This window comes from Barbus barbus (assembly GCF_936440315.1).
Source record: "Barbus barbus genome assembly, chromosome: 34".
Classification (NCBI taxonomy): Eukaryota; Metazoa; Chordata; class Actinopteri; order Cypriniformes; family Cyprinidae; genus Barbus; species Barbus barbus.
In genome coordinates, this window is record NC_136762.1 from 22,572,777 (window position 1) to 22,588,337 (window position 15,561).

At 36.1% G+C, this 15,561-nt stretch overlaps 2 protein-coding genes across 2 annotated transcripts in view; one reads left to right on the forward strand and one right to left on the reverse strand.

The window, feature by feature from the left end:
* Positions 1–362: 362 nt before the first annotated feature.
* LOC306854124 (conserved oligomeric Golgi complex subunit 6-like) lies at positions 363–5,359 on the reverse strand (the record flags this gene model as incomplete). Its single annotated transcript, XM_079391955.1, has 4 exons — positions 5,198–5,359; positions 1,561–1,704; positions 655–726; positions 363–425 (listed from the first exon to the last, which is right to left on the reverse strand). Exons 1-4 carry the CDS (start codon positions 5,348–5,350, stop codon positions 363–365), a joined length of 432 nt encoding a protein of 143 aa, XP_079248081.1. The 5' UTR covers positions 5,351–5,359.
* Positions 5,360–7,473: 2,114 nt separating this feature from the next.
* LOC306854030 (LHFPL tetraspan subfamily member 6 protein-like) overlaps positions 7,474–15,561 on the forward strand; it is a 110,583-nt gene continuing 102,495 nt past the window's right edge. Inside the window, exons 1-2 of the mRNA XM_079391814.1 lie at positions 7,474–7,808; positions 8,886–9,435. Of these exons, the coding sequence (XP_079247940.1) occupies positions 9,051–9,435 (385 nt within the window). The 5' untranslated portion in view covers positions 7,474–7,808; positions 8,886–9,050. The remainder of the gene's footprint in view (positions 7,809–8,885; positions 9,436–15,561) is intronic.

Below are 15,561 nucleotides of genomic sequence, written 5' to 3' on the forward strand. Positions count from 1 at the left end.
CCTGATTATCCTATGTTTAAAAGCCCCAGTCCTTCTATGAATGTTTGTCGGTCGTTGAATTGTCTTCCCTGCCTGTGATGTCCTGTGCCCCCCATGCTCCTTGTTGGATTAAAGATTCTCGTGTTTGTGAATTCCTCGTCTCCTGATCTCCGCGTTTCCGTGCTCCCGGGCAGAGTGTAACAGTAACAGTTAGCTCATCAAATTTGATTGGCCAAGTGGTATTCCATATGATATTTAGCGCAACAGCAATGGGACTTTTGATGTTGCTTAAATTCATGCCATAAGCAAACCCACTCTCCAGATCAGCAGATCAGCTCTGAAAACCTCATATCACTCAAACACCTTAGATAATTATATCAGACTCACTTTTCTCCGTGAAGTTTGTTGGTTTTCACAATCAAATCCTGGGTTTGTTCTTTGGCTGCCTGTTGACACACAAAACATGCAAGCCGAGTTATGGAAAAAGAGGATGTTGGCCCTTCAACTATATAAATTTAAATATCTTTTTCAATCCCTTGAAATGCTTTTTAAGTTTCTAAATAGACAATCATCTTTAGTAGGCTGCTAATAATTGCAGTAAATAAATTATGATTTTCCAAAAGAGAAATATGCTATTTAGCTATCTGCTAAATAAATGCAAACATGCATAAATACCTTCAACCTGTTGGTCATTTCTTCACAGCAGGAGCTCATTGCCTGAACATCTTCATGAACCCTCTCTAGTTCCTGAAGCAGAAAGACACACTCAAGTCCTATATTGCAGCAGAAGTTCACTAGTGCTACAGAGGTTGTATGCAAAGTTTATTGTGTAAACCACCTCAACAGCATCATCTTTACATTTATTCAGATGCTTTTCTCCAAACCCACATATCAGCGTTATTTTATTATGGTTGATATACTATTATAGCTTTTGTTAATATTTTGAATTTGTTTATTTGTATTGTTTTTAATTGAATTTTAGTTAAAGTCTTAAAATATTGTTGTGTGTTTTTGTCATTTTTACGTTTTTTTTCTCTCTCTCTCTTTAGCTTTCATTTATATTTATTTCAGTTTTAGTAATTTTAGTACTCGTCTACATCTTACAAGGTACATTATATTCAAATTACAAAGTGTATTTATGCATTTAATTTTTATAGTCCAGCTAACACTGAAAACTATTTGGTTTGGGTTGGCAATATTTTTTTTTATATTAATAGCTTATTTCACTAAGGACACATTCAATTGATCAAAAGTGACAGTGCATTGTTACAATAAATATATCTATATTTCATATTTTTACAATATATTAAATAGAAAACAGACAAGTTGAAGTACTAAAATAGAAATATAAAAATAAATAAATACAAAAACACAACAAAATGCACTAAGACTTTAAATAAAATTCTAATAAAAACTATAAAAATAAACTAATTCAAAATATAGTAGTAGTTACTGATCATTAAAAAAAGTCTTATATGCATGTTATGGAATGATACAGGATGATTTTAATTATACATATATATACTGCGTTTTAATTATAAATTTTTGAGCTGCTGTATAGAATTGTCACTGTGAATTTACCTCCTTCACTTCTTTAAATATTCGTACAAACTCTTCATTGATGGATAGGCTGCGTCTCTCTATGTCTCCTCGGAGGTTCCTCCTGGTTCTCAGACTGTTCTCAGTGAAAAACACAGAGAGAGATTTCAACGCTTCCAGCATCTCCTAGAAAGAAACAAAAATAGAAAATAAGTGACGCAACAAGATCTTCACTGCCGATAGTTCATCAACAGAATGATGCCTAAGCACATCAGATGGCATAACTACTTTTACAAAATGTATAATGCATGTTCTGATCAAAATAATATTACTGCAACCACCTTCGCCAATACACAGTACTGTAAAATTTACAGTACAGCAATGTTATGGCAATTCTGATAAGATTCTTTTAATGTTTTTGAAAGAAGTCTCTTAAGCTGCATTTATCCAATCAAAGATACAGAAAAAACAGTAATATCATGAAACATTATCTCAATTTTAAATAACTGTATTCTATTTTATTATAGTTTAAATTTTAATTCATTCTTGTGATGGCGAAGCTGAATTTTCAGTGGCCATTACTCTAGTCCTCAGTGTCACATGACCCTTCAGAAATCATTCTAATATGCTGATCTAATGCTCAAGAAATATTTCTTATTACTATCGATGTTGAAAACTGCTTAATATTTTTGTGGAAAGCATGATATATATTTTTAAGCTTCTTTGATTAATAGAAAGTTTGTTACAATGTAGTAATCTTTACTCTCACTTTTGATTATTTAATGTGACCTTGCTTAATAAAAGCATTAATTTCTTTCAAAAAAAAAAAAAAAGAAAGAAAAAGAAAAACCTTACTGACCCTTACCTTTGGCTACATTATACAGCACCATGATTTATGCTTGGAAAAAAAAAACCATGACATTACCATTGTACCATGTCTAAAAACAAAATGGACAAACTCCTTCTGCTTTCCCGGTTTCACAAGGACTTTTCAAACTCTGCTGCTGTGTGTTTCACGGAAACCTAGCTGAACTACACCATTCCAGACAGCGCCTTACATCTGCCTAATTTCACGCTGATCAGAGCAGATCGCGACGTGGAATCAACGGGGAAATCGCGCAGCGGTGGGACATGCTTCTACATCAATGAAAGGTGGTGTACAGATGTAACTGTGTTAAAGAAGATGTGCTGTTCAGATCTAGAAACGCTTTTCATCAACTGCAAGCCGTTCTATTCGCCACGGGAGTTCTGCTCGTTCATTCTCGTGAGTGTCTACATTCCAGCGCAAGAGCACGTGAGCTTAGCTTTACAGAAACTCGCTGATCTGATCACAGACACAGAACAACAACACCCAGACTCTGTTTTAATCATTCTCGGGGACTTTATTAAAGCAAATCTCTCCCGTGAACTGCCAAAATACAGACAGCATGTTGCATGTCCCACCAGAGACAGTAATATACTGGATCAATGTTACACAGCGATAAAGGACGCATATCACTCTGTTCCACGAGCAGCTTTAGGACTCTCTGATCACTGTTTGGTTCATCTTATTCCAACCTACAGGCAGAAACTTAAATCTGTTAAACCTGTATTAAGGACTGTAAAGAGATGGACTAATGAGACAGAGCGGGTTTTACAAGCCTGTCTCGACCTTACTGATTGGAGTGTTTTTGAAGCTGCCGATGATCTGGATGAGCTCACAGAGACTGTAACATCTTATATCAGTTTCTGTGAGGATATGTGCATTCCTACCAGGACTCATCTAACTTATAACAACGGATCAGTGGATCAACAGCTTCCTGACAGACAGGCAACAGCTAGTGTGGCTGGAAAAATACACATCCAGCACCCGCACCATGAGTACTGGAGCTCCTCAGGGCTGCGTTCTCTCCCCACTGCTCTTCTCCCTCTACACCAACGACTGCACATCTAAAGACCCCTCTGTCAAGCTCCTGAAGTTTGCAGACGACACGACACTGATTGGCCTCATTCAGGATGGTGACGAGTCTGCTTACAGACAGGAGGTTAAGGAGCTGGCTGTCTGGTGCAGTCTTAACAACCTGGAGCTTAACACGCTCAAAACTGTGGAGATGATCGTGGACTTCAGGAGAAACCCCCCTGCTCTCCCCCCACTCACCATCATGAACAGCACTATGACTGCAGTGGAGTCATTCAGGTTCCTGGGAACCACAATTTCTCAGGACCTGAAGTGGGACATTCACACTGACTCTATTGTGAAAAAGGCCAAGCAGAGCTTGTACTTCCTTCGCCAGCTGAGGAAGTTCAACCTGCCACAGGACTTACTGAAACAGTTCTACTCCGCCATCATTGAATCCATCCTCTGCACTTCAATAACTGTCTGGTTCAGCTCAGCTACCAAATCTGACCTCAGAAGACTACAGAGGGTAGTCCGGACTGCTGAGCGAATCATTGGTACAACCCTCCCCAGTCTCTAAGAGCTGTACTTATCCAGAATGCAAAAGGCCTGGTAAAATCACTCTGGACCCCTCACATCCAGCACACTCCCTCTTTGAACTGTTGCCATCTGGTCGACGCTACAGAGCTCTGTGCACCAGAACGACCAGACATAGGAACTGTTTCTTCCTTCAGGCAATCCATCTCATGAACACTTAACTCTTAACAATAAACATGAAACACACGACACTATAATACTTTTTAATTTTATTTTTCACACATACTTATTACATTTAAATTTGCACCTAACATACCTGTACATACCGAATTGTCTATTTTGTATATTGTGATTGTGCCATTTGGCACATTGTCCATTTTTGTATATTTGTACATTATTTATTTATTTTTTATTATCTGTGTCTTGTCCTGTTGCTGTCATTCTGTCACACTGTGGAGCTACTGTCACTAAAACAAATTCCTCGTATGTGCAAACATACCTGGCAATAAAGCTCATTCTGATTCTGAACAATTAGTGTACTTTCTTGGATGTTGGATTTATGAAGTTCTATGTGGTTGGTTTTTGGGTAAAACGGGGTCTTCAATGTGATTACTGAGCTTTGCTGTCACTTTGCTGCAGTAGTTCTGTGTTGTTTGGACACAATCCCTATCGTTTACTTTTCGCCCACTATTATTCACTAATGAAGTCTTGCCAAGGTTTGAGTACATAATCTTAATCACATTCTTAAAACACCAAACAGTTGAGCTGTAAAGGTTACAGATGCTCATGCTAAACGGGCTTCCTTGATTTGCCTTTTTTTGGAAGTCTGGCAAGTTTCCTAACTTACTTCACCCATTGCTTTTACTAAGCACTCCTGAGCATAACCTTTACTACACTGAAACAGGGAATATAGACAATGAGAAATTAATTAAAAAAATTAAAAAAGATAATTTAAACTTTTTTTTCACTATTGCCTACACAAATTATATTTACCCCTAAAATAATTAGTGTTCTATTACTTTGTCAAACCCTTTAAGATTTACCTTGTTATAACATAATCATGAACACATGTTCTTCTCTGTAAGGGTTTGACAAGCAGAACACCACGCTACTGAAATAGTATTTACCGTATACATTAGAGACTCAGAAATTATGTTTACTTTTTAATTATTATTATTATTCATTATAACTTGCGTGCAAACAATTTGTAGTGACAGGTGCACTGCGATCTAACAAGTTAGCAAATGCGAACAGACTGTCACAAACCTTGTCATTATCCAGCCTGGTCTCCAGGATCTTGTTGAGTTTTCTGGACAGAGGGTTGTTAGGCTGTGAGGACGCATTCCCGCTGCTGGTGGAAGTGTGAAGGTTTGAAGCATCAATTGACAGCTCTACTTTAGTCTCTGCCATCATCAACATCCACGTCAACCTCCTGGAAGCTGTTTTGAGTAACCAGAAATACGTCCCACTGCAACAACAAGAGGTCGACACATTAGTTCCGCACCTCGAGCTGGTGACATTTGCGCATAAAAAATAAAATCTCCAGAAATGTGTCACCCTTTGAGGGTGTTATTGAAGTGAAATGTTTCATTAGCTAATGTTATAAAGAGACCAATAATGTTTTAAGTATGTTTATATATTTCAATAAAATATATCTTATAAAATAAATATATAAATCTATCTATCTATATATATATACAGTATATATATAATGACATCGATATAATATTTATGTAATATTATTATTATTATAATTATTGTTATATAATTTATATTTTTTATATTATTAAATATATTTTAATAAAATATTTTAGGGTTATGGTTTAGTTTGGGAGTTTTATGTTTTTAATTATAGATAAGATTATTCTTTAAAAAAAAATAGGCTATCCTATTAAAATCCTTATCCTAAATCCTCATTTACTTAGATACCGTGTAAATGCGTAATGTGGGTCAGGTTTTGCATACATGCATGAACCAAATAATGTGCAGAAAGATAGGCTAATAATGCCCCCATAAATATAAAACCTGGAATTACCTACATTGTGGGGAGAAGCTAATGATTCTTATGAGGAAAAATAATGTCTTGATGAAAAAGTAAAAATGCAGATATATTTGAGGCTTAGAGTCGGGGGGGTTGGGGGGGGGGGGTTAGATGTAAGCAGTAAAAGTCATCAGAGGGTCTCAAATGTCAAATAAATAAATAAGATAAAAATATAAAATCTGGCATGAATTTGATTTTTTTTTTCCTCGCTGGGATTTAACCACCTGAACTCTTAAGTTCACAAGCACAATAAAAACAGTGATCTTTTGAGGTGACACAACTTTGTGACTATTTAATTCCCCAACCAATGGCAATAACTGCTGCTGAAATGCAACAAATCACTTCAAACCAGTGCCTTGACATTAACTTCACCTTGACAGAGGGAAAAGGGGAGTTACCTTGACAATGAATAATCACAACAACTACAGATATTGCACCCAAGAGGGCAAAAACAATTGAATTTCAGCTCATTTCTCTTCAGAGGGATTAAATGGAGAAAGGAGGTGAGTCACAGGGTTACGCTCTCTGTGATGTTTCTGGATGTGATGCCTTTGTGAATTATCCACAGCTGTGGTCACTCCTCCAGCATGCACCACTTTGCACCAGCATCTCTTGAGCTTAACACATCTCCTCCATTCTATCAGCCCAATCACAACTGTCCCTATGCTGCTTTTTAGTCAATGGCTTATTTTGAACTCATTAGTCAGGTCCTAATTTAGAGAATTTATTTCAGTTTCTGACATATGTGCTCATTGCCATAGTAAAGTCTAAGGTGAACAAAAAGGAATGTATGTATGTGTATGTGTGTGTTAATTATTATTTTTATGCCTAAATATAAAACAAATATATATAATATTAATAATATTATTATAAAATATAATATTGTAAATATGTCTAAAATATTATTTGGAAACAAATGTAGTTTAATTACGTTACATGTATTGCTTTTACGTTATCTTATTTATTTATTTATTTTCACCCACTATATTTCTGTTAGTTGTATTATTTATTATTTAAAAAAAAACGTTATACGTTTTATTTATTTAGTTAGTTGGTTTAGAATATTTAGTTTGTTTAATCTTATTAAGTTCAATATTAATAACTTAATTTATTATTATTTAATTACTTTTTTACTTTTTCTTCTCTTCTTTCTTTTCTTCTTCTTTTACTAAATTTTCAGTTGACCCCCTAGTACTCCCTTGTGGCCCCTGATGGTTTCTTTCTTTCTTTCTTTCTTTCTTTCTTTCTTTCTTTCTTTCTTTCTTTCTTTCTTTCTTTCTTTCTTTCTTTCTTTCTTTCTTTCTTTCGCAAACTCCCACAGTAATACAACATTCCCAGCTGTAAGTACTATGTATGATAAATTAACTGCATCTTTTTCACCTAGGCTTATGATCTTTTTTTTCTTTTTTTTTTGTGGTGAAGACTTTAAGTGTCTGTACAGAAACGTGTGACAACTAGCCCCGCTGCGATTGAAAGGCAGCAGGACTGTGGGAGGAGCCTCGAGTAAGTGAGCCAAGCGAGCGCGCCTCGGACTCGTGTAGGCTGTCTGCTGCCGCACACTGCGCTCAGTGCGTGGACACGGACACAGCTCAACATTACTTGTGTCTTCTGAAATACACTGGGATTATTTTAGCGCTTTCCTGCAGGAGTGTCAGTGAAATAAACAGAAAGACACAAGCAGATCTCAGCAGACTCCATCTAAGGAATTTAATGCATGTTTTCTGCGCGCGTAACGCGAGTTGCGCCCCGTTCAGCGGACAAAGTTTATTTCATCTCCACGGTCCCACGAAGCTGGACCGGAATTTGAAATTAACACACCAGTCAGAATATATCTATGTAAGTTATCACATACGAGGTTTTTATGAATATTTATGGTTTGCATGATGGCGTCTTTTGCATGGCAGCTGTTTATAACAGGACTGTCATGAAGTGGCATTAATAATAGATGATCAGTCTGTTGAGCTTTGTAGGATTTTCTCCCCTTTATGTAAATATTAGACGTTTGAGACTTTATAGTAATTTACATTCATATTACTGGAATAATACCTATGATTACATTATATAATAGGCTAATTCTTAACATCCTAAAATATAAATGCACATATGCTAATTGAGCACAGCTGATATCATGCATATTAGGTCTTATTAATAAGAGTTATAATTACTGTATTATTGTCAAGATTCATACAGTGAAAAGTGAAAATGTGCAATTGTTTATAGCTATTTTCTTTTCTTTTCTTTTCTTTTTCTTTGCTAGTATCCACCTGTAATCTTTTGTGTAAATATTAGATGTAAAACTCCTTATATGAAAAAAGTTGGATGGCAACTTTAATTAACAATATAACAAACATTAAATTAAACTTCAGAAGCTTGACATCATTAGTTAATGTTTTAAACTTTGATTCATATATTTTTTTATATCATATTGAAATGTACAACTAATCACTAACACTATAAGAAAGAAAATCTGCAGTAAAATTATAAAATTAAGTGGCCAGATACATTTGGGCACATAATCTAAACTTAAAAAGTACACTATCGTTCAGAAGTTTGGGGGCTGTTTGTGTAAATCAGCTGTGCTGGTTACAATAAACCATGATTTTTAGGATTCTTTGATTAAAAAATTCAAAAGAACATAATTAATTTGAAATAGAAATGGTAAAAAAAATTTAAATTAAAAGTTTCTAAAATGAAAAAAATTACTGTAACTTTTGATCAATTTAATGCATTCTTGTTGAATAAAAAATATTATTTTCTTTAAAAAAATAACAATTTATTTATTAAATTACTTATTTATTTCACTGACTCCAGACTTTTGACTGTGTATATGAATGCTGTTGCATATATAACAGGAACTGTGAATCTTTACTGTGAAGACTGAGGGGACAATGTGTTTTATTGCTGCTTTCTCAGGTGACGGGACACAGAACAATGGTGAATTCTGTATGGAGATAGACATCCTCTTTCCAACAAGGCAAAAGGAATTATTATTTTTAATTTTGTGTGTGTGTGTCTGATATCCTCCTTTCCAAGCTCTCTTCTGGAATTGTGGCCAATATTTAAAGACATTTCTCCAGAATGGCATCCAGCCTCACGTGTACGGGGATGATCTGGGCTCTGGTGTCCTTGCTGAGCGCAGCAGCTTCCTGCGTGGGGTTCTTCATGCCCTACTGGCTGCTGGGCTCACAAATGGATAAGCCAGTTTCCTTCGGTACTTTCCGGCGGTGCTCGTACCCTGTTCGGGACGAAGAGAGGCAGGCTACAATCATGCTGGAGCAGTGCGGGCGCTATGCAAGTTTTCAGGGTATCCCGAGCGTGGAGTGGCGGATCTGTACAGTCGTAACGGGGGTTGGATGCGGCCTGCTGCTGCTGGTGGCACTCACGGCGGTCATGGGCTGCTGCATATCAGAACTCATCTCCAGAACTATCGGACGTGCAGCGGGGGGCATGCAGTTTCTTGGAGGTGAGTAATAGACTCGTGTTACAGTGTATTTGGATTAGGGTGAAACCTAATGTTTTTTTATGTCTTGTAAGAAGTAATAATGTTTTATGTTTACCAAGGCTACATATATTAATTAAATTTAATTAAATACAGTAAAAACAGTAATATTAAACTTTTGTTCTATATGCAAACGTAAGGCGCATTGCTTGCATACATGCTACATGCATAATTAAGGTTTGTTTTCATGTCTGTGGTATAGTTTTTCCAGAGTATGAGATTCAAATATCTGTGCTAATATCAGCATAATCACATATCAGGGTCATTATTGATTGGTACTGATATCATTTTCATGTAATGAATGTTCTTAAGTTACTCAAATTCATATCAAAATGAAGAGATCATTGAGTTCAAGCCCCTTTTTCTTTGTCTCTAGTTCAGTGAACATTGATTCCATCCAGTTTAATTCAGGGTGCCTTTGCCTCAGTGCGGAGAGAAGGGCATCTGATTGAGTTTAGACCGGAAGCTGGTGCCTGTAATTCCAAACTCAGTTTGTTTAGTTCTCGTATGCAAGGTGCCTTTTATTTGCTGCTCTGATAGTCTTGAGGGCTTTTGGCACACGACAGAGAAGGTGAAACAAATACTGCGTGGAGCGTCTTAGAATGAAGTTTTCTTTGTACTGCAGTGGCTCAAAGTGTGGAAAATTCTAGTGTGGTTCTTGGTTTCCTGATGTTTAAATTGCTTTATCTTCATTTATCTTTGTCTTCATTAACTCAACCAATTTGTTTCTGTTGTGTCAGCCAAACAGACACTATCTCATGTTCATTCTCATTAGCTCAGTAAATGTGCAAACTCACATAGCAATGGCTAATTACTATTTTTTAAAGTCTAAATTTAGCCTCATAATTCATATTATTGTATAAGCGTGCACAATTCATCAAAACATTAGCCACAACAAAGTCATGGGTTTGATTCCCAGGGCGTACATGAACTAATAAAAAGTATACCTTGAATGACATGCAAGTCACTTTGGATAAAAATGTCTGCTAAATAAATTATGTAAATGTAAATGAATGCCTCTTATTTTTTAACCTTGCCTGCAAATTACCTGCTTCTTTTCTGTTATGTGACAACCTCTTTTCACTATAAATACCACTGAAGATGGATATAACCAGGTTTGCAATATTTTTGTCTCTTTGAATAGCCAGTTTCAATCAGAAATGCAAGTATGTAAAATGGGTTTCATGTTCCTGACTTTTAAGCATTTTAACTGTACGCTTTAGAAATTTACAATTGTATGATGATGCTGAAAAATAACAAAACACTTTTTTTATTATTGTTGTTTTTCTTATTACATACTACACTAAAAATCTCATTCCATATGGTAAAAACTTTGAAGTTCTAACAACTTGCAACTTTCAGGAACAATGCATCTCAAAGCAGCTTTTGTTAAAATGACATACATGTCATGAATCAGGTCCATGGACTTCCATTTGCTCGCCACCAGAGGTCACTCCTCCATCACATTGACTCTCACATTGCACAGACTTTTTCACATTTACCCCAGACTACATTTCCCAGCAGCCATTTCACTAATCACACGCTCACACCTGAGAACTATCACACAATCACACACTCTACATAAACCATGGACTTCCTTTCACAGATTGCTGAGTATTGTTCTGCGTATAGCATGCTCCTAGTGTTAGTTGCCTTACCGAGCCATTCTGTGTTTCTGTTTAGTTCCAGTGTTGTTCTGCGTTTGTTACTCTCCTAGTTTTAGCTGCGATACGGAACCTGTTTCTGATTTTCTAGTCTGTGTTTCCTGGATCTACCGTTGTCTCGCCATTTTGACTCTGTTTGTGCTTCACTTGGACTATTGCTCATGTTTCTGGATTGCCCCTCTTGTCAAGCCCTCTGGATAACGTTCGCTGTTGACTGACTCGCGCCTGGTTTGGATTATTCTTGTTTCTCGTCTGTGCCATACCTGTTTGCTGGTGACCCTGCCTGTGTTTTGACCACGTCTCAATATAATAAAGCTTGCAAATGGATCTGCACGTCTCTCCTCTCGTTCGCCCCGTTACAATACATGTATTAGAAGTTTTGATAATACATATTTTTAATTTGAACCAGCAAGCACAACAGGTGAGCTGCATTAAACTCTTTTCTATATATGTTTAAAAAAAAGTAAAAATAAATAGACAGTTGTTAGAACAATGACTGTTTTCAATTATAAATGAAAATCTTGTATTTTTTGTGTGTTCATGTGCTGTCCTCGTATATAAAACCTTTCAGGTTTGCCATTATAACTATTCTGACATTAGATTCTCCCCAAAGCTAACAGTGTCAGGGCAGATTTCACCTGATCTCCAGTTGGCTAACCAGGTGCGTCATCATTTGTTCATGGACGACAGCTGAGGTGTCGCTGTCGCTTCTAACTAGCAGACAGCAGGATTTGACTTAAGAGATCAAGACACAAGGAGGTTACAGTACTGCAGGGCTGCTGAACGCGTCACATCCTGTCATGTTGCCCATAGCACTGCCATCACACGGAGTAACGCAGTACCTCACGGCTTATGCAAGCAAGCATCATGCCCGCAGTTTTTCACTCACAATCAATAGAAACTGACAATTAGTCATTTGTACTTATGAAACTGATGTATGAGCTTTTGCTGGTCTTTAGAGAATGTGAGTAGGGCTGAGTAGACATTTTTACTGTCTCTATTCCTATATACTTTAATTTAAGGTAAAGAAGACATGTATAATGCTTATACACACACAGACAGACAGACAGACAGGTCCATATATATTTGGACACTAACACAATTTTCATAATTTCGCCACTGTATGCCACCAGAATAGAATTAAAATGAAACAATCAAGATAAAATTGTAGTGCAGACTTTGAGCTTTAATTCAAGGGGTTGAAAAAAAACATAACATAAAATGCTTAGGAATTACAACCATTTTTATACACTGTACCCCCTATTTTCAAGGGCTCAAATGTTATTGGACAAATAAATATAATCATAAATAAAATGTTCATTTTTAATATTTTGTTGAGAATCCTCTGGAACTCATGGACATCACCAGAGACTGGGTTTCATCCTTTGTGATGCTTTGTCAGGCCTTTACTGCAGCCGACTTCAGTTGTTGTTTGTTTTTGGGTTTTTCTGGCTTTAGTTTTGTCTTCAGCAAGTGAAATGCATGCTCAATCGGGTTGAAATCAGGAGATTGTCTTGGCCATTGCAGAATATTCCACCTTTTTACCTTCAAAAACTCCTGGGTTGCTTCTGCAGTATGTTTTTGGGCCATTTTCGACTTGTACTATGAAGCGCCGCCCAATCAACATTGCTGCATTTGGCTGAATCTGGGCAGAGAGTATATCACTTCAGAATTCATCCGGTTGCTTCTGTCACATCATCATTAAACACCAGTAACCCAGTGCCACTGGAAGCCACGCTCATGCCTTCACACTGCTCCACCATGTTTCACAGATGAGGTTGTGTGCTTTTCATCGTGAGCTGTTCCAAGCCTTCTCCATACTTTTTTCTTCCCGTCCTTCTGGTACAGGTTGGTCTTAATTTCAGCTGTCCAAAGAATGCTTTTCCAGAAGTGCTCTGGCTTTGGTTTTTGGCAAAGTCTAATCTGGCCTTGTTTGCAGCTTGTGGTGAACCCTCTGTATTTGCTCTCTTGAATCTGCTCTTGATTGTAGACTTTGACAGTGACAAGCCTACTTCTGTAACGGGGCGAACGAGAAGTGAGACGTGCAGATCCAAGTGCCAACTTTTATTTATAAACATAGTCAATAAACAGGCAGGGTCAAACAACAGCAAACAGATATGGTACGGACAAGACACAGAGCAATCCTAGGGCTAGCAAGAGTCAACGATCGGCGAACAATATCCAACAGGGCAAGGCAGAGAGATAATCCAGGTATACGAGCAGTAGTCAAAGAGAGGTACAATAATGAATGTAGAACAAAAATTTTGACTCTTACAAAAAAGTACTGTGGTAATAAAAATGGTACAGTCAGTGATGGCATTGCATGAATTTCACATAAATTTCAGTACCATGATGTATTTCGAACATACCGCAGTGTTATCATCTGATGTTCCCTGTTAACCACAGTCCCTTTGTGTGTTATTACTTCGAAATATGTGCTACCATGGTAATGCCAAATACTTTTAAGTATAGCTACAGTGATGTCCAAAAATATAGCATTACCATAGTGTTATCATGGTAAGCGTTCACAAAACCATAATATTACAATGGCACTGGTAATAATATAACATGCTTCAAGAAATACTATTGTTTTATTATGATAAAACCATGGAATTTCAAAGTCCAAAATATGGTATTACTATGACATTTTTAGTAAAAGTACTTCAAAGAAAGCTGGGTAACACTTTATTTTACAGTGTCCCTGTTACATGTTACATTAACTAACAGTATTTTAATAATAACATTATATTATTACAAGCAACTAAACCACATCCTAATCCCAACCCTATAGTACGTTGTTGATTTATATCACTTAGTACTTATTATATAATGTCCACAAAACATGGTTTTACTATACTACTCTCATGTAGGTGTAGTAGACAGTGTGGTCATAATGTCTGGTTTATCAAATAATGCTTTATGAGTTCCAGGAAGTTAACAGAGCGTTGGAGAGCAGTGGCTGAACTCTTGACTTTGAACTAGCTGCTGAGTTGAAGCGTGGCATTAAATTGAAGTATGCAGGACAGAACAAGAGTGAATGACAGAACAAGAGTGATGTGAAAAGCACCAGACAGGCGTTAAGAGAAAGATGAGTGACCCAGGGAGAGAGAGAGAGATGAAACAGTACCCTGATGTTAAATCACTGGACCGCGGTTGTCCTCACCAATTGAGTCCCTTTCATTTGTATTGTGGTGTGTTAATGAGTGCTGTCTGGCAGTGACGGCTCTGAGCAGCAGGGCTTTGGCAAAGGCAGCACCTCCCTGCGGTTCACGTTGATTCATCTGATGCCCATTTGACTGATAATGAGTTCGATAAGCCCTTTATGTGTCACCAAAAACATCTTTGATTAGATCCCTCCTCTTGCCCACTTGTTCAAAAGTCTGTCTTTGTTCTTCTTTCAGAGATGAATGATGTTTCCCTTTGTGATGTGAAGTACTGGAAAGCCCTTCCAGAATTATGCAATTTAATCTCATCTTTTATAAATCAAAGGTTCCTTGTCATGGTCTTGTTGGTCAGAACTGACTTGAGTTCTTTTATGCACATGAATTATAGTTTACTCAAAATGTTATATTAATTTGAGTTATTAATGTATTTATTATCAATATTATTCACTCACTCCCTTGTTCTAAACCAGTGTTGTTATTGTTAACTAAAACTTAAACAAAACATTATTATAAATAATTTTTGGTAATGCAATAATGCTGAAATAAAATTAAATATGAACATTAGATGAAAAACATAAACTAAAACAATACAAATAAAATGAACAGAAATAAAAAATCAATAAATAGAATAAATAAGAACCCAATAATAAATAGAATAAATAGAAATATTAAAAAGCTAAATATTACAATAATAAATCATATAATGCTATATAAATAATACTGTTACAAACCATTTTTTTTAACTGATTCATCAGTTTAACAGTGAATATGATGTTTGATTTGTTCTGTTTATTACACAAATCTATGAAATCGCTCAGAGGGCTTAAGATCGAGTCTTTCTTTGGCTGCTTATGTGATCAACTGTCTACAAACATTTTTTAAATTTGGACATTTGATAAGTAAAGGCTCTTTTAATTGTTTTTTTTTTGTTTTGTTTTTTTCATAATTTAAAATGATATAAACATTATTTATTGATTTACTATTTATCATTATGATTTATCTATTTGTGACGTTTATAATTCATTCTTGTTCTTTATTTTTAAAAAACCCTTGTTTTCCCCTGGATTACAAATGAGAATGAGAGAATGAGCTTTATTGGCCAGGTATGTTTACACATACGAGGAATTTGCTATAGTGACAGAAGCTCCACAGTACAACAGAATGACAGCAACAGGACAGGACACAGATAATAAAATAATAATATACAAATATCCAATGTGCAAAATAGCAAAAACACAATATATAGTATAGAAAATTATGTA